The sequence below is a fragment of the Monodelphis domestica genome, chromosome 3, assembly GCF_027887165.1.
Source record: "Monodelphis domestica isolate mMonDom1 chromosome 3, mMonDom1.pri, whole genome shotgun sequence".
Classification (NCBI taxonomy): Eukaryota; Metazoa; Chordata; class Mammalia; order Didelphimorphia; family Didelphidae; genus Monodelphis; species Monodelphis domestica.
The window spans coordinates 175831741-175850397 of record NC_077229.1 but is presented as its reverse complement, the minus strand read 5'-3'; the positions used below and the strand labels follow the sequence as shown (position 1 = coordinate 175850397).

At 37.2% G+C, this 18657-nt stretch overlaps 1 protein-coding gene across 2 annotated transcripts in view; it reads right to left on the bottom strand.

Moving 5' to 3' along the window:
* The window catches only part of MTERF3 (mitochondrial transcription termination factor 3), a 59351-nt gene that overhangs the window by 37482 nt on the left and 3212 nt on the right, over positions 1 to 18657 (bottom strand). For both annotated transcript variants that reach the window (XM_007488140.3, XM_001379701.5), the window contains exon 2: positions 5216 to 5548. In XM_007488140.3, the coding sequence (XP_007488202.2) occupies positions 5216 to 5528 (313 nt within the window). In that variant the 5' untranslated portion in view covers positions 5529 to 5548. The remainder of the gene's footprint in view (positions 1 to 5215; positions 5549 to 18657) is intronic.

The window sequence follows — 18657 nt, the reverse complement described above, 5'->3', positions numbered from 1 at the left end:
TCCTCTTACTCTCTCTCTCTCTCCTTTTTCTTAATTCCTTTATTTGTATTAATTAAAATCTCCATAAAACCCAGCTGACTTGGGTATATTTAATATTTGGGAATTTTCCCATGGCAACCACATTATTTTGAATATAAAAATCAAGACACTGTCTTGAAACCACATTTTTCACCGTCACAGTTTAAGGCAACCACTCTTTTAACTGTAACACAACCCAGCTGCCAAATCATTTTTCTATAGCACATGCTTAATCATATCATCCTCCTGCCCTTCTATTTAATAAACTCTAATGGTTCTTTATTACCTTCAGGATCAGATATCAACTTCTCTCTTTGGCATTTAAAACTCTTCATTTATTTTTAATTTTCTTACAAATTACCCCCCTCCATTAACTCTTGGTCTAGTCATACTGTTCTATTCTCTGTTCTACTCATACATTTTACTCCATCTCCTTTCTTTGTACCTTTACAATGGCTGTTCCCTCTTAGAATACTTTCCCTCCTCACCTCTATCTTTTAGAAATCCTTCCTTCCTTTAAGGTTTAAATCAAGCCCAGAAAGGATAAGTAAATTGTTCAAAGTTACATATGTAAACCTCAAAATTTCTCAGACTTATGAATGTTAGGGGTTTCCCCCATTGGGGAATCTTCTACTTAAAAAACTTCCCTAGCAGATAGTGAGAATTCTACTTGAATGTGAGGGCTCCTTGCCTTGGGAATATCCCTACTCCACCCTACTTAGGACTGCTTTAGGACAGAGAGCTCCTTGAGAACAATGAAAAGTGCTTTGACCCATGCTTATGGAAAGGACAGGAAGTTCTTTGAGTCATGACTATTTTAGAATTGATACAATGGGATGCTAAGTGCCTATAAAGGTGGGGCAACTTGTAAACTACTTAGACCTAAAAGGTGAAAACTTACTCAGAGGTTTTCTCTTAATGAAATTTGTCGACACAGCAGCATTTTTTTCTGACTTACTAAAGAGATTAAAACTACTCAGCTGTGAATTCAAAATGGGCGGTCCTTTAGAAATATCTACAGTGATTGGTAGATGTAAGGACTTAGGGGAGGTGACATAGGAGATTTTGCCCTTAAAAATAAGAGCTCAGAGAAGAGCTGGATCTGATTCTGAGGGAGCTCATTTTGAGAAGACTCATTCTGAGGATCACGATTTCTGACTCTGATTCTGAAGGAGAGCTCCTTGAGGAGCTCCTCTGAGGGTCTCTGTCCCTCTGGGGTAGGAGCTCTGGAGGCTCTTGAGAGAGGCCCTTTGAAACAATCTCTGGCTGGAAGACTCTTTGAGGAAGGACGCTGGCTGGTGTCACTAAAATCCTTGTTTAGTCAGACCTTGTGGTGAGTGTTAAAAAAACTGACTGATTCCTCTCTTAAGGCTCAGGTCTAGGCCATATTGGCTTGAGGCCCTTCATATTTATTCCTTTCTTACTCTCTCTTTCTTTGATTACTCATTGTATTGTTAATTAAAATCTCTATAAAACCCAATTGACTTGGGTATTTGAATAATTGGGAATATTTCCCTGGCGACCACCTTATATTTGATTTTCAAACCCAAGACACTGTAGTGAAACATATTTTCTGTGGTCAAATTTACTCACCCTCTCTTATATCTATCACAATTTATATCTTCCACTATTTTAATCACTACAGTTTAAGACCTCAACCATTTTAAATCTCACACATATGTAGTAAATAGAACAGTTTCAAGCTCAGGTCTTTTGACTCTGATAGAGGCTGGCACTAAAGAAGAAGTGCAAGACTGAAGAGTATATGAAATTGATCACCTCGATGGGGGTGGGGCTTGAATCCTGATGAGAGAAGACTGGCTAGAGAGCAGTGAGGGTCTCTCCATCTTGAGATGTAGAAGAGAGAAGGTGGATAAAGACTTTCTCCTGAGGGTTACCCATTTTTCCTGCTGGTGACTGGAAATCTGTACCAACATTTCCCAATTGAAGGGACTTTCTGAAGAGAAACCTAAGCAGACTTTACCTCAGCTCCTGTTGCCCAGGGGTGAGTCAACCTGACTTTCTCTCAGGGGGCTCAGGCTGCCAAGGCCCAAGTTCCCCCCAAACTCAAGGAGGGAGGGTTTAGATAGAGACAGGGATCCCCTTTTCCCCACTTTCCTTTTCCCATTTTCCCTGACCATTATTCTGTTTGTATTACCTGACTGATTTAACATTAAAATTATCTGTTCCCCAAGCTGAGTGTGAGTGAACGAAATCAAGGGGAGACCTTTTGGTCTCGAGTAGTGGAGGGGGGGACGAAAGGGACAAGAGAGAATTGGGGAGAGCAGCTTTAGCTAAGGAGGGAAGGCAGAAGGGGGAAAATCTTCAAACCCCCTCTCCTCTCTCTGAGCCAACCCATTACAGCTGCTGTCTCCCCTTAACCCTGCTTTGTGGAAGGGGTTTCTCCTCTCTTTCCCTCTCTCCATACCTTGGGGTCCAAGCCTCCCTCTGGGTACATCCCTTTCCCTTTTTATTTTTTGAAGACAGTTGGAACCCCTGATTAATAAGGGCCCCATTTATTTAAAAAATAATAACCTTTAGTGACTGTCACCAACTGCCATCAACTGTCAGTTGTCAATTATAACTCCTGAGGCTAGCAGCCTTTGTCACTGACTCTGGCTAGCAGTTTCCACACAGGATCAAAAACATCTTAATCCCTGGTGGGTGGGGGGCGAACAAGTCAGTTGCCAACTGCCACTCTGGTCAGTTACAATACTGAGAGAGTGTCTATTGCAAAAGGGAGGCTGTACTAGGGCTGTCAGCTTATAGGATCTAGCCATCTTGGATCCTATCTAGCTAGAAGCAAAGCTTGTGGGGATAACAACCATTTTCTAACTGTTAACTCCTGGCAGTTGGAGCCTAGAAAAGATCTAATGGGGAACATGTTACAACTAATACTTTGGTCTTCTGTACTAGGAATAATTGCCACTTATTGAGGCTACTGTATCATTTATAATACAGTGGCAGGGATGATAAACAATGTTCTGGAGACATTAACCAATGTGACTATGGGATGGACACAGTTGCCAATGAATTATCTAGATGTAAATTACCTCTGGTAAATCATACTCCAAGTCTATGTTGTGTTCTTGGTAGTGACTAACATCTTAAAGAATATCAAAGCTGGTGCCAACCTGATCTTCCCAAAGAAAACTGTACATGCTCTAGTCATTGATAATAGATTAGAGACATTGCTTGGTCAGATCCCTATTATAACTGAGATATGGCAGGATTACATGCAGAGAAAACAAAGCATGGGTAAGGAAACCGACAAGGAGACTGGGGACATGATGAGACAGACTAATAAGGACGATGTAGCTAATACTAATACTGGGACACCATTAGGTGCAGTAGGGGGAAATGACCTTGCCAATAACATACAGGCACCAATTAAGGCATCTGCTAATAATCTTGCAAATGCATCAAAGGCTCAAAAGATTATGCCTTTGCGTGATGTAGCTAAGGTCACAGATAACTCTGGCAGTTTACATGCAAAGGTTCATAAGTCTTACCACTCATGACTTGAGTCTTTATGTAAACGTATGCCTAAATTTTTATTAGAGCATCATCTCACAATTAAAAAACTGAAAAGAGCAATTTGTCTATATGAACCAGATTCTGAGAATGTAGAAATTATTTTATCTGAACTTTTTACACCCCAGGAACGTAAAAATTTTACTGAGCAAACTAGAAAAGATTCTTCACTCACGAGCTGGCCAGAAGTTTTTGAAGATCTGGATTTTTCTAATCCAAGATTAATGTCTTATTGAAATACTGTGAGGATCTATTGCAGGGAATGAAGCAATTGTCATTAAGAGCCAATGCATGGGGAAAATTTGACAGATTATCCCAAGAAAAAAATGAACACTCAAATACATTTATCGATCGCCTTATTGAAAAAACTGAGGGACTGTTAGGTTTTATCCCTGATTCAAAAGAAGCAGAAGTACATGTGAGGAGACAATTTCTCAAGGGCTGTGATAAGCACTTGAGGGATTTCTTCAGGAACTATTGCCCTAAGTTTGACACCATCTCACTTCATGAACTTGAGAGATACTGCCACGTATTTTCATGACAACTAGATAGATCAAGAAAGAGAAAAGAATGAGCTAAAGAAAAAGCTCCAAGGGACCTCTGAAATATTAAGGCAGAAAGAATTAGAGGAGGTTAAAAACCTGGCTACAATTAAAGACATTTAATAGACAAACCACACAGTATAGACAGACACCCCAAAGTCAACAGAGGGTGCAAAGAGATACCAGGACTTGCTTTTTTGTGTTCTCATCAAGGACACATAGTAAGAAACTGCCCAATGAAACATCGCTATGAACAGGGCCAAAATAAGAGAGATGGGAAAGGTCAAAATGCATATTATCAGGGAAAGGTATATAATAACAAAAACTATGGGAGACAGGACGCTAAAAACAAGCAGTGTTGCTCTCACTGCAGACTTAGAGAACAGGAGACCCCAGACCTGAAATTCATGGAAGCAGCAATAGCTTCTGGAGCAAAATCCCTTTATTCAGATCATTCCTATCCACTCTGGCTATCCGTACAACATCTCATATAGGGAAATATGCAAGTCTCCTCTGGGTTTCATCCTGAGATAGAACAGCGTAAGTGGAAGAAACTAAATGCCAGCCTCTATCACATGACTCCAAATTCAGTACTCTTTCCACCCTACCATGTATGAACTACCTCATGAAATACACAATAAACCCCAAATTCATACAATTTTAAGAAATGAATACAAAAATTAAATTATAAGAATTGTAAGTTGACTTCCATAAACCTTATCAAACCCAAACAGCTTAACTATAGTTTTAAGAATCTGAATACTGAAATAAAATTTTTAAATGTTACTAGAAAGTAGATCAAAAGCAGTCTAGGAAAGAAAAAATTTATCAGCATATTTGAAAAAATCATTACATGATACTATCAGTATTTAAAATGTACAGTTAGTCGTAGCCTTCTAGTTTATTATTTTTTCTTTCTAAGAATAAAGTATACTACATTCTACTAGTATAATATAGACTATTTATTAGCTTGGAGCAATAATCTAGGCTAGTAACTCAAAAGACTAGATATTTTTTTTTAAACAGATCAGATAGAATAATTTTCAAAAAACATGTCACATATATCCCACCTTATGGGAAACAAATTTCAGAAAGTTACTTGCCCCAAATTTCAGAATTACCTTCTAGCGATATTTGTGAATCAAAATTGGTTACTTCAGTCTTGAGTGGTAGTTCATTAAGGGAAGTAGGGTGAGTGTATTGTGCAGAAATATTGTCTTGACCAGTTGAGCTGGGAGCCTGGGAACTATTCCATAAGGAAGAAGTCCTGTAGTTCTTGAATCTCCAGTGGAGAAAACTGCCAGAAGACTGCTGAGGCAGTGCCAAGAGACAATGCAAAATTGTTTTTCTTGGCCTTGTGAAGTGATTTCTGATTTGTGTGATGATGATAAAATTTCTTATTTTCATTGGGTATCTGCTGAATGGCAAAGCCATTTTCCATATAATATTGGCATCTATAAAAGAGGCATACATAAGTTTTCCAAAGTTATATGATCCAAATTATCCCCTCCCTTCTCCCCCAAGCCAAGCAGGCATGCAATTCAATCCCTGTTATACACATATTATCACACAAAACATTTCCATATTATTCATTTTTATAAGTGAATATTCTTATAAAATGAAAACCCCCAAACATAACCAAATAAATAAGTGATAAACCATATGTTTTCATCTACATTCCTACTCCAACAGTTCTTTCTCATTCTAAGTCCTTCAGAATTGTCCTGTATCATTATACTGTTATTAGTAGCAAAGTCTATTCCATTTGATCATTCCACAATATAGCTGTTACTATGTACAATGTTTTCCTGGTTTTGCTTATTTCACTTTGCATCAGTTCATGTAGGTCTTTCTAGCTTAAAGAAGTATATTTAAACAAATTATTCTAATATTTTAAAGATAGAAAAGTAAGTTCTTATTAAAAATGATACCTTTAATAAGTATAAAAAATTGAGCAGAGATCCAGAACTAGAAAGAAACCTAAGTTTCAAGCCTTTCATTTTATAAGTGAAGAAAGTCAGCCCTACGAAGGTTGCCTTTCTACCAAGGTCACAAGTATATTTAAGAGTCACGTTAGAATTGGCCAGGAAAAGAGAAGATAAGATCCAGAGGCTTCAAGAGAAAAATAAGAAGGAATCTGTAGGATGCACATGTGTATATGGATCAAGAATCTAAGACTGACAAAGACATAATAAATGAGTTTAAAAAAGGCAAAAATCTGAGCAAAAGAAAAAAATGTAAGACAAATATCTATAACTGTATTAAATATATCTTTCAACTTACACCTTTGTATTAATTTACAAATCACATTTTAGGAAGATAGGAACATGAGAACAACTTAGTGTTTTGGACTTCAATCTTCAAGCAGCAGATTGTGAGCCTGAATATCACTGGATTATTGGAATGTGTTCTATGGACTCTAAAAGCTATTACAATAGAAATATAAAGAAATAATCTATGCCTAATATCAGTGGTTCTCAACCTTTCTAATGCCGTGACCCCACAATACAGTTCCTCATGTTGCAGTGACCCCAAACTAAAAAATTATTTTGGTGGCCACTTCAAAACTGTAATTTTGCTACAGTTATGATTCAGAATGTATATACCTGATATGCATTATGTATTCTCATTGCTACAAATTTAGAGGTTGAGAACCGCTGCCTTATATGAACTATCAAAACATTTATTATATCAGAAGTAGAATAGTGAACTCTATTTCTTTTGCTTCAGTCACTGAGCTAACAGGGTTATTTCAAAGATAAAAATTCTAAAACAGGAATTGATCACAACAAAAGCAGCCCTGCCAAGTTCTGCTCACACTAGAATAGGATGGAATTGGAAGTAGAAAAATAATATAACTTTTAAAGGAAGAGATCACAATTAGCAAAGATAATGAAGTGACAGCAATAAGCAAGAATCTGACAGCAAATATAAATTTCTCTCCCTCTTAAAAAAAAATTAAAGAAAGGTTACTATTGGGAAAAGATACTATTCAGCCTTTGCAAATCTCTTTCCCTTTTCTAAAGAAGGTGGTTATGAGAATAACAAATGATTTAAAAAGGTATTTGTAAATTTAAAAGGCATCAATATGACTAGATAAAAGCCTTTTTCTTAAAGTGAGTATCATGACCTGACATTTCAGGCTGATTTCATCGAAACTGAAATTAGGATCTTAAAATTGCTTGAATTTATCTACTAACAAGTTTGCTTCTGGACTTTTCTTGTTGGCTCTAATGGCCAATAAAGAACTTCAATTAATGCCCAAGTTCTCTTAATTTTATTTTTCAGTTTTAAAATTTATTGATATTGTTTTCATGTAAGTATTTCCAAATATCAAAAAACCATTACAAAGTACATTCTCCATTTATCACTTGTTGTGAAAAGGAGGGAAGGTCCTTTAATTTTGACAATATAAAAACGATCACTTTAAGTGATCAAAATACTGCCAATCCTTTCTGTTTATTTTATTGTAGTCAGTATCTGTTACACAGTTGGCTCTTAATAAATATTTGATAGATTGACATGACTTATTTTCTTTAACATGGCATTTCTTTCTTCACTCATCACTTCATATAAATCTTCATATTTCTCTAAATTCTACATAGGATTGCAAATTTTATGCTGGCTGTAAACTTTTATTTTATAGGGGAGGACACTAAGGATTAAGTAACTGGTATTAAAGGAATCTGGATCTACATATTCTTCACTCCATATGGTATAGAAATAATTCTGTTGTGACACAATTTGCCTAAGCAATTTATTTTGTTTCTTGTTTTCTGATATTATGAAATCATGCTACTATGTATATTTTTCTACCAGCATATTTTCTTGCTCTTAATCTACATCTTGAAATATAGCCACAGCGAACTCTTGGCAAAAGAGTACAATTTAGTAATTTTTCTCTTGTAGATTCAAATTATTTTCCTGAACAGGTGAACTAATTCCCTATTCCAAAATGATAAATTAATGAGCCTTCTTCCCATGATTTTTTCAACAATTTTACCATTTTCTAACCTCTTTGCTAGCTTGATAAGTGTGAGTTGATATTTTAATGTTGCTTTAAACTTAAAATTTCTTAATTAGTGAATTTGAACATTTTCTAGGTTGTTATTAAATTTATATAATGTTCTTCTATAAACTTTAATCATTTTCAGCCTTTGATTATTTTTCCTTTTGGATTGTTGCTGTTCAGTCTTGTCCTCCTCTTTGTGACCCATGGCCCACATCATGCCAATATTACCTGTGGGGATTTCTTGGCAAAAATACTAGAATGATTTACCATGTCCTTCTCCTGTAGATTAAAGCAAATACAGTGGTACCTTGACACACGAGTTTAATTTGTTTAATAGCCAAGCTCGTAACTCAATTTGCTCGTGTGTCAAATCAAATTTCTCCATTTAAATTAATGGAAATGCAATTAATCCATTCTGGCCCCCAAAAGACACACATTTTTTTTTGTTTTATATGCTTTACATATGAAAATGTATTTTATAAATAACAAATAAATATTTTATAGGTAATAAGAAAGAATGTAAAGAAATAAACTTGCTTGTGAAATGTTATTTATCTTCAAAGTCAGGCAAAGATGCTGGTGGAGAAGGTTTTCATTTCGTGCGCTATCACTTAACATAACTTACTCTATACATGTATTATTACATTTAAATGAAAAATTGACCTTACATATTACTTATGATATGTAACTTTATTGTTAAACATAATTGCTATTTTTAAAATTTAATTATCAGTATTTTCTTCATTGAATTTTGGCTATTTTGCCATACTTCCCCCATTTTCACTTAGAAGCCGTTTCAATAAAAACCTTTCCATGGAAGTTTGTTTCTTCATCCCTTTCAGAATGTTTCAATAATGTGTGAAACAAGTGTCATTACACAGCTCCAATGCACGACCTGTTGCAAGTTTTTCTGGATGTATCTTTTCAAAAACTGTTTATTTTTTTTCCCTAAATCCTCAATATTTACTTAATCTTGCTTGTACTGATTACCTCATCTACCTCAGGCTCCTCTCCACTAATTTCCTGTGTGACAAGGAAATCACTTTAAAAGACTGATATATATTAATTTAAGGTCGCCAAAGAATTCAGCTATGTAATTCCTAAATGAAAACTCAAGTCAGCCGTCAACCTTTTATAGAGTTTAATTACAAACAGGAGGAAGAAAGGAATTAGAGAGAGAGAGAGAGAGAGAGAGAGAGAGAAAGGGGAGAGAAGGGAATAGTGCTTAAATACCCCTTCTGTTTAGGCTGGGCCAAAAGGCCCAAGCCCTTAGATAGCTGAGGAAAAGAAAGGAGACCAGTCCCTATTACTCACGTGACCAAAATGGAGAAACAGTCTCAGCGGCCTCCACCTCCAGCTTCCTTCAGAGCAGCACAACCTCTCAGAGCCAAAAAACTCTCCAACCACCCGTCAGTCCTCAGACCCCTATATCTTTAAGGAAACCATCCAAGTTCCCTCCCCTCAGTTCTCCCATCTACCAATCACTGTCCATGTCTCCCTGTGCCAATGATGGCTCTAGCTTAACCCAGGACCGCCCAGAGGTTTGTGGCTTTGCACATGTCTGTTGAAGGTCATATTCTCAAATAATTAAATCTTGATCTTTTGCTACAGCCCTTCCTAAATCCTGTTACCCTGAGTAGGGTAGAGATTGGAATAATTAAATTTTGATCTATGCTGCAGCCCTTCCTAAATCCTGTTAGGACTGAGTAGGGTGGAGATTGCAATTTCCAAGACCTGGTTCTATCATTCCAAGTATCTCCATTGTATCAATTCTAAAATCAATCATGACTCAAAGAAATTCCTGTTCTATGCTTAAGCATTGGTCAAAGCCCTTTCCATTGTTCAGCAAAATGTTTCTCTCCTAAAGTAATCTTAAGAAGGGAGGAGGAGGAACCTCCCATGCCAATGGGGTTCACATTCCAATAGAGTTCCCACTCTCAATAGGAAATTTTTCAAGTATGAAATTTCCCAATGGTGAAATTTCCAACGTTTATAAGTCTAAGAAATTTTAAGGTTTACACCTGCAAACCTCCATATGCTGCTGCTGCTTCTGTAACTCCTTCAATTCCTCCATCATCAGGACCCATGGTTAAAAGTTAAGAAATTTGCCCCCCAAAATGATAATAATGATAAAAATAATGAAGAAAGCAAAAGCAGTTCAATATAGATGCTCATACAGCCAGATAAACACTGAACTAAATGAGACAGTCTCATATAATTTGTGAAACTGAATGTTGGGCAGGCTATCTAGTGGAAGGTGGTGGAAGCTCCTGATTCAAATATCTTCTTATGATTGTGTATAATTAGAATCTTGTACCCCTGGACTTCATCTCCCAGAATCCCTTTTCCTTACATTATGAAGATAAAGTGTGTAACTCTGCCTTACCTCCCTCTCACACAGCTGGGAAACTCCACTTTACTAAGATTATCACTTTCCTCTACTTCAAGTTATTATGAATAAATCTTATAAAAATATAAAACTTGGAATATTGGATATTAGTTTTTAATTTAACATTTCTGGTTACCACTTCAGGAATCGAATTCTCACAATTTTTTACTGATGATAGCTTTTCAGTAAAGACAGTAAGTTTGCCTCATGGTAGGGCTCTGCCTACCACAAGAGTCAAGATCTGGGGTTGCCGCATCTCTCTGCATGCCTGTGCTCTCCTGGCTGTGCTGCAATTCCGGCTCCTGCTGCCCCTGCCCCTGCTGCAGATGTAGTCGAGCCATTGTGCCCTACCCTCCTTACTGCTGTGGTGTGCTGGGAGGTCTGAGAGCTATTTGGAAGTGCCTTCTTGTTCCTGTGTGGAGGGTGAAGTGTAACCTCCCCTCCCCCCATGTGGGTCTCAAGCCTAAGCTAGCAGCTTTTCAGCAGGGGAACACAAGCACTCCAATCCCAGCCTGGTTAATCCAGGAAGGCTTCCATGCTGTGGGGGTGGGGATTGAGGTATCACTGGGCCATTGGTTTTACCCCTGTGTAGGGGAAGGGAAGGAAATCTTCCCCCAAACATTCCGTGTGAGGCTTTTACTCCTAGGCAGTACATACTAGGGTAGCATCGCCTACAGATAGGAAGTAGAGATTGCAAGCATGTTCCAGTTTCCTTCCGATCTCAAACAGCTTCCATTTCCAAAGCTTTAACAAGCTCACACAGCTTACAGTTTTAGGATGTCTTTTCTTGCTTCTGTTCCTTGGGGGTTTTGTATTGATTGGATACACTGGAGTTGATAGCTTGCATAATCCAGCAATTCAGAGGGGAGATTCATTTCCCTATACCCCCTTGCTATTTTGGCCTGTTTCTGGTGCACTCCCAATATGGGATTTGTCCATATATGCTCAGTGCGGGTATGGGGAACCTCAGAGGTGTGTCCAAAGGAATCGAAATGGATGATGACACAAGGGAGGTAAAGGAACCTTAATGACATCTGGAGGTGAATTTTAAACCTTTTCAGACTCCATTGTTTTACTGATGTTAACTCTTTCAGTTTTGTTCCCTCCTAATAGTGAACAAGTCTGTATTGGAATTGTAGAAAAGGACTCTTGAAATCAGTGCCTGTATCCTATTACATTTATTGTATTTGCTGATTGTTTTAAGCTTTAATTTTATTTTGTTAAGTTCTCATATTAATTTAATCTATACTATTCTGTTATATGGAATCATTTTAACTTACTGTGTTTTGGCTATTAGCTATATATGCTGTTACATTGTCTTTATTGGTACCTTTCCCCTATGACTACTGGAAAAAACACCACTGTAAATGGCCATAGTCATCTTGCATAAACCCTTTTCAGTGGCAAAACAATAGGTCCTTATGGATGCTGGGTTTGTCATCAGATCCACTGAGTTCATATAAAACCTTTGGAGAATTCATTGAGCTAAATATCTCAATTGTTTCTAAGGGGTCTTCAGAAGTGATTTTCAGGTATCTAGTAGCATCCCTACCTCTGACTGATTATTTGCCTGCCTTTGAGTTGTTTTAACAAAAGGTAAAGGGTCCATTTGTACTTGAAGTGAAGTGTAAAAGCACTGTTGTATTCACCATCCCTGCATTTACTAAAAATGTAATGGATGAGAGTGATATTCACTATTTAGTCCTTGGCTTGTAAAAAATAGACTCGAATACAGGACTACAATCCCCACAAGCCTTTGCTCCACTTCCCCAAAATGCTTTGTAATCTCACAGGAATTCTGAGGTGGGCCGAGATCGAGGAAGGATTTAAGCTGGTGGCAAAGGTCTTGTCGGCTCTCTTGGACTTCCGTTTTGGGGCAGGCATGGCTTTTTTTTCATAATGTAGGTGAGGTTGTGCCTAGGCCACTCTATGACCTGGACACATGTCTCTTATCCTGTATTTTCTTTAATCCTTAATCTTCAATAAACCTCTAAAAAAATATAATACTCCTTGCAGAGAGAAACTAATTTCTACCTGCCTCAGTCTCCCTGTCTCCCCTAAATTTTAATCTTTATAGTAGGCGACCTAATGGGGAAAAAAAACTCAATCTTCTGATTTCTTTTATGATCTTTAGTTCAACTTTTAATATCTAGTGCCTAGAAAAAAAATTTTTTTTGAGCCATATCTATCTGGCCAAGGTTTTCTACCCTTGCAAAGCTGCTACAGGCTCAGGACCTGTTGCGTTTGGGGCCCACCCCACCTGGCTCAGCCCGACGCTTCTTGCCTGCAGCCTGCAGCCTGCAGCCCTGATCATCCTCACCTGGTACCTGGTCCTGGCCTTGCCCATCCCTGCAGCCTCTCCAGCTCCTGCTCCTGGCCTCTCACCGGCCCGCTGCCTGCCTATTTCTGCTCCCCAGACCCACGAGCACGACCCCAGTTGGCTCATCACCCAGATCCTTGGAGCAGATCGCTCGGGACTCATTGTGACCAGCTGGTAACAGTATTGGCCACGTGGGCAGAGAGGAGAGGCAAGAGGGAAAGGAGAACGGGCAATTTTCCCTTAGGCTAAGCCTCCATGTGGATGGGGGTATTGGCCACAGGGGTATCAGAGCAGGGGAGAGAGAGACTAGAGGAGAAGAAACAGATTTTTTCAAACAGAAACTTAAAAAGCAATGGGCTGTTTAAAAGGATTTTTGACTGTTCCGATAATTTCATTGATTTCACCTGCGTGCCAGAAGAAACATTCAGCCCAAAGATTCAACTTTGAATTTGCAAATGGGTGGCTCAGGGAACTGAGAGCATGGTCCTGGGTTAAAATCTGGCCTCAGATGCTTCCCAGCTGTGGGGCCCTGGATGGGTCCCTTGAACCCCATTGCCTAGCCTTTACTACTCTACCTTCGGACAATAGACATTTAAATGGATAATTAAAAACAAACAAAAAAAACAAACAAAACAAACAAAAAAAACCCCAAGGAACTTTGAAGAAACTAAAGGCTATATTTTGAGGCATTTCAGACTCCAATGTTTATAAAAATCTCTGTATTCTATTGCATTGTTTGTTTAAGGTTTAACTTTGTGATTTTAAGTTCATATATTACTGGATTCAATATTATTCTGCTTGAACTGAAGGTTGATTGAATTTATTTTGAATGTACTGAGTTTTGAAATTCTGTTGTTTTTCCCCTGTAACTATTGAACAAATCTTATTGTGAATAAGCCCATATATGAAAAAACAGCTTTTTTCTATTTTGCTGAGGATAGATGGACTTCAGAACTGGTTATAATTGTATTAACAACCTTGGAAATTTTAATGTGCTAAATACCTCAAATGATTTGATTTTAAGGGTTTTTTAAATATGATTTTTGGAATTTTTTTTTTTAACAATCTGGTTATTTTTGCCTGCCTCTACCACAAGGTAAGGCCAATTGTAGCTGAAGTAAAATACATTTTATAATCCCCAACATTCCCACATGTGAATGGAAGTTGGGCAGTTAATCTCAGGGCATTTGTATCCCTATAAGCCTCCAAAAAAGGAGTACCCCTTTATTTATACTCTTCAGCTCACTACTTCACTTCTACCAGAATGATATATAGATTTCTTGATTATGTTCTAAACGCAAGGTGAGTTTTACTTAGTTTTAAAAAAATATGTTTATTACCAAGGTTGAAAGATTGTATGTTTGTAAAAATTGTGACAAATGTCCATCAATTCATAGGTTTTAAAAATGTCATACAGCAACTTATGTGAAATATGAAAGTGTGTTTGTTTGCTATTGTAATTAATTGGGCTATTGAGAATTTTGGGGATGTTGATATCTACATATTTGTACTACTGTGTTTTTAAAGATGAAAAAATTGTTAACCTTGTTCAAGTCATTTGCCTTCTCACAGTGATCATGGCCAGATATTAAGAGGAAATGGATCTCATTTTTGGTGAGAAAGTCTTGCATTTTATATTTTCTTAGCTGACACAGAGTGTCAATGATTATAAGCTATATTTTTGAATTTTTAAAGCTCTTTTATTATTATATTTTTCTTGCATGTGCAATATACTTTTTCAGTTCTTTATTATTATTTTTTCTCTCCTTTTTATATTTGAAGCACATGTCACCAGCATTAAGATTTTCTTTAACCTTTTGATTTTTCAGTACAAGTGTAAGATACATTTGCCAGAGCATGCCCAAAAAGCTTGTGACTATAAAAACAATGCCACTAATTACTTAAAAATTATGGGACTTTGCTTAATGATTCTGTCTGATTCCAGGACAAGATTTACAACACACAAGAGCCATTTCAGAGCCAAAGAAAAGTCAATCCAGGATGGATTGATGCACTTCTAGGCCAATACAAAGGTCTTGAACCTAGTGTGAAGACTCGAGGTTACTATGTTTAACATATGTTAAGACATAGGCTTTCCTTGTGTCCACACTCACTCTGAAGATACTCACAGATGAGTATCCCCAAACGTTGGCTCCTATAATCTGGTCCCCTTTTCTGCCTTTCATAGTGTGGTACCTTTCTGTAGTCCTGTCTGACTGGGTAAATGCATCATTGCTTGGATCATTTTAATTGGGCCCTGATAGAAGGAGCTGTTATAGATTTATTTTTCTTTTTACTTGGAATTTTTACACATAAGACTTTGATAGTCTATATTTTCATCCAGAAATTTTTTCTTTTCTTTTGGATTTTTCTGATATCTTTTTAATATCTCTTGCCAATTGATGTATATACCTCAGTCATGCATCCCCAAGTGATACCGGTTTTTTAATCACCCTCTTAACGGGGGGAATGTAAAAAAATATTATTATTTAAATTGCAAAGTTTAAATTCCTTTTGAGAAGAAGTTTAGGTAAAGAAGATGCTACCTCTCTGAATCCAGAACTGAACTGTTGGAGAAGCCACCATGAAGAAGCCTCCAGACCACAAGTTGCACAAAATTGAACTTTGGGTGTGGTTGATTGAATATTTATTTGTATGTATACTTTCATGCCAAAGGGGACGTCCCCCTAACGGGCTTTTTGTCAATGCGTTCAGCAATTATTGGTTTATTTCTTTTGTTTCTCTTATCCTCAAATTATTGTAATCTTTAAATTGATTATGTTTTCATGATCCTTTGGAAAAAAATTAATTTTTTTGCAAACGATCAAATGGGGGTATGTAAAAAATAGACTCGAATACAGGACTACAATCCCCACAAGCCTTTGCTCCACTTCCCCAAAATGCTTTGTAATCTCACAGGAATTCTGAGGTGGGCCGAGATCGAGGAAGGATTTAAGCTGGTGGCAAAGGTCTTGTCGGCTCTCTTGGACTTCCGTTTTGGGGCAGGCATGGCTTTTTTTTCATAATGTAGGTGAGGTTGTGTCTAGGCCACTCTATGACCTGGACACATGTCTCTTATCCTGTATTTTCTTTAATCCTTAATCTTCAATAAACCTCTAAAAAAATATAATACTCCTTGCAGAGAGAAACTAATTTCTACCTGCCTCAGTCTCCCCTTCTCCCCTAAATTTTAATCTTTACAGGCTCCACATTGAAATGGATGAGACATATTGGAGAAAGGACTTTTACCTATTAGAGTCTCATACCAGAAGGAGGGAGGACCCTGAAAAGGGGCTTAGTTACCCTGTAATGGGTTATAATCTCATCCAGGAGATGGGAAGGATTTTCCTGGGAGGCCTAGTAGCTTCTGAATATTTTCTTTAATAGTTGCAACTCTTCACCTTATTCTACCCTTCCACCAGAATGATCTAAATTCTTGGTGACATTTTAGACCCAAAAGGTTTTCATCAGCAGTACAGAGATTTGTGTTTTTTTCTGGACTCCTCTGCCAAATTTTGGAAAGATGGCAGTAATCAATTTTGTTAAAAATATCTCAGCCAAGTTTGAAAGACTGGCTAGATCTATAGAACTTGTGACAAGTATCCATGAACTTCAAAGGTTTTTAAAAAAATGTCACACAGTAACTCATGCAAACCATAATGATAGCACGTTTGTTTGCTATTGTCATTAAATGGGCTATTGTGATTTTGGTGCTTCTAAAATGTGCATTACCTGCTGTACTACTGTTTTATAAAGCTGTTACTTGGTGAAAATCATTTGCACACACACTGGATCATGGACATGTTAAAAAGGAAATGAATCTTATTTTTGGGTGAGAAATCTTTGTATTCTATCTCTCTTGGGCTGACACAGTGTGTCACTGATTGTAAACTATATACTTTTGTGTTTTCCCTTTATGTGAAATACAGTATTTGAGCTTTATTTTTCTCTCTCTCATATTTGTACTTGAAGCATGTTACCAGTATTACAGGGTTTTTTTTTTATTTTTCAGTAGGGTAAGTTTAAAATGCCCATTGGCCTTAATGTCAATGTATACCCAAAAGCTTTAGACTACAGAAACAGTTCCATTGATTGTTTAAAAATTATGGGACTTGCTTAATGATTGTGTCTGATTCCAGGAGAAGGGAACACACACGCAAAAAAAGCAAAAAGCCACTGCACAGTGCCAAGGAAGCACATTGTGAACTTTAGATTACTCCACCCTACTTAGTCTAACAAAAACAGGAATGTCTACACCCACACTTAAGGATTAAGTATTTTGGAGAATGGCCTATGACAGACATGTGCTAGCAAGTGACAAATCAGAAACAACTGACAGACCTCTGGGTTGTCCTAAGTCAAGTTTAAGCTACCATTGGTACATGTGAGATGCAGGAAAATGATGTAAAAACTGTCTATATATTTCGTGTCACTTCCTCTCTCCGGTGTCTTTCGCAGAGAGGTGGCTCTGGTGGCAGCTTGCTGAATATTTTGGCATTTTGGCATAGTGGCAGCTATTGTTCGGGGTTGGTGGTGAGTTTTCCTTTTTACTATACTGGGAGAAGCTTAGTAGCCCAGTTCAGGTGAGGCATCTTCACTGAGCTCTCTCAGAGTTTAGGCTGATTCTTTTCTACTTTACCTTCCAAACACTATCCTCTTAGAAAAGCCTCTAATCTTCTTCAAAGACCTCATGGCAGAGGTCTTTGAACTTCCCCTGGCACAGACCAGGCAGGAGAAATCCTATACCCTCTTTCTCTCTCTTCTCCTTAATTCCTTCCCTCCATGTTAATTAAAATCACCATAAATTTCCAAACTGACTTGGATATTTTATTTAGGATTTTCTCTGGTGACCAAATTAATTTACATTAGTTCACAACCCTAAAATTATCCTTACAACATTAACAACCTGCATAGTGCCAATTGAGCACATGGTCAAAGAGACTAACCAATCCTAGTGGGATTGATGAGATTCTGCGCCAAGATAAGAGAACTTGAACTTGTTTGGGGTTCAAGGTTGTGACTAAGTTCTTCTTTTGACTTTAACAGTCTGTTAATGTCAATGATCAGGGTCTAGACTCAATTAGGGAATTTGCAAATCTCTGACTTGTTTGCCTTGCCCACCAAATAAAGTCAGACTTTGCTCAAAGACTATTTTGCCTAGTCCTTTTTTCTTTCATATCTGTGAAGATTGGATTTGGCTCTCCCCTGATTATGACAAGGAAGGTACTTAGCTCTTCCTTTATTGTTAAGATTAAATTGTAATCCCCTGTATATTTTTAGATTTTAATCCCCAATGTGTAAACCTAGTATTTAAAGTATATCTACCAATTTTAACCACAAAAAAGAGTATGAACTAAGCACAAAAAGGTGTGAACTAACCACAAAAGGGGTGAACACCCATTTTATACTTTGCACATATTTTCAGTCTTTTTCAATGTACTGATGAGTTATGCTAATTTTTAACTTTGTCTTAAAAATACTATTTGTTATAATGGGATGGCTTTCTGAGAGGAGAAAGAACACTGGAGGAAACTATAGTTAATATAAAACAAAAGATTCTAATGACAGCCTTTTTTTTAAAGTCCTTCACCTTAGACATAGATCTCAAATTATACTTTAAAGTGGTAATCATCAAAACAACCTGGTACTGGCTAAGAAATATAGTGGATCAATGGAATAGATTATGCAATCAATACACAGTAGTTAATGGCTATTGTAACCTAGTATTCCATAAACCCTAAGATCCAAGCTTTTGGGGGAAAAACTCACTATTATTAGGGGTAAAATTAGGAGTAAGACTGAATATATTATATTAGTAGTCACTAGGGATTTAAATTCAATC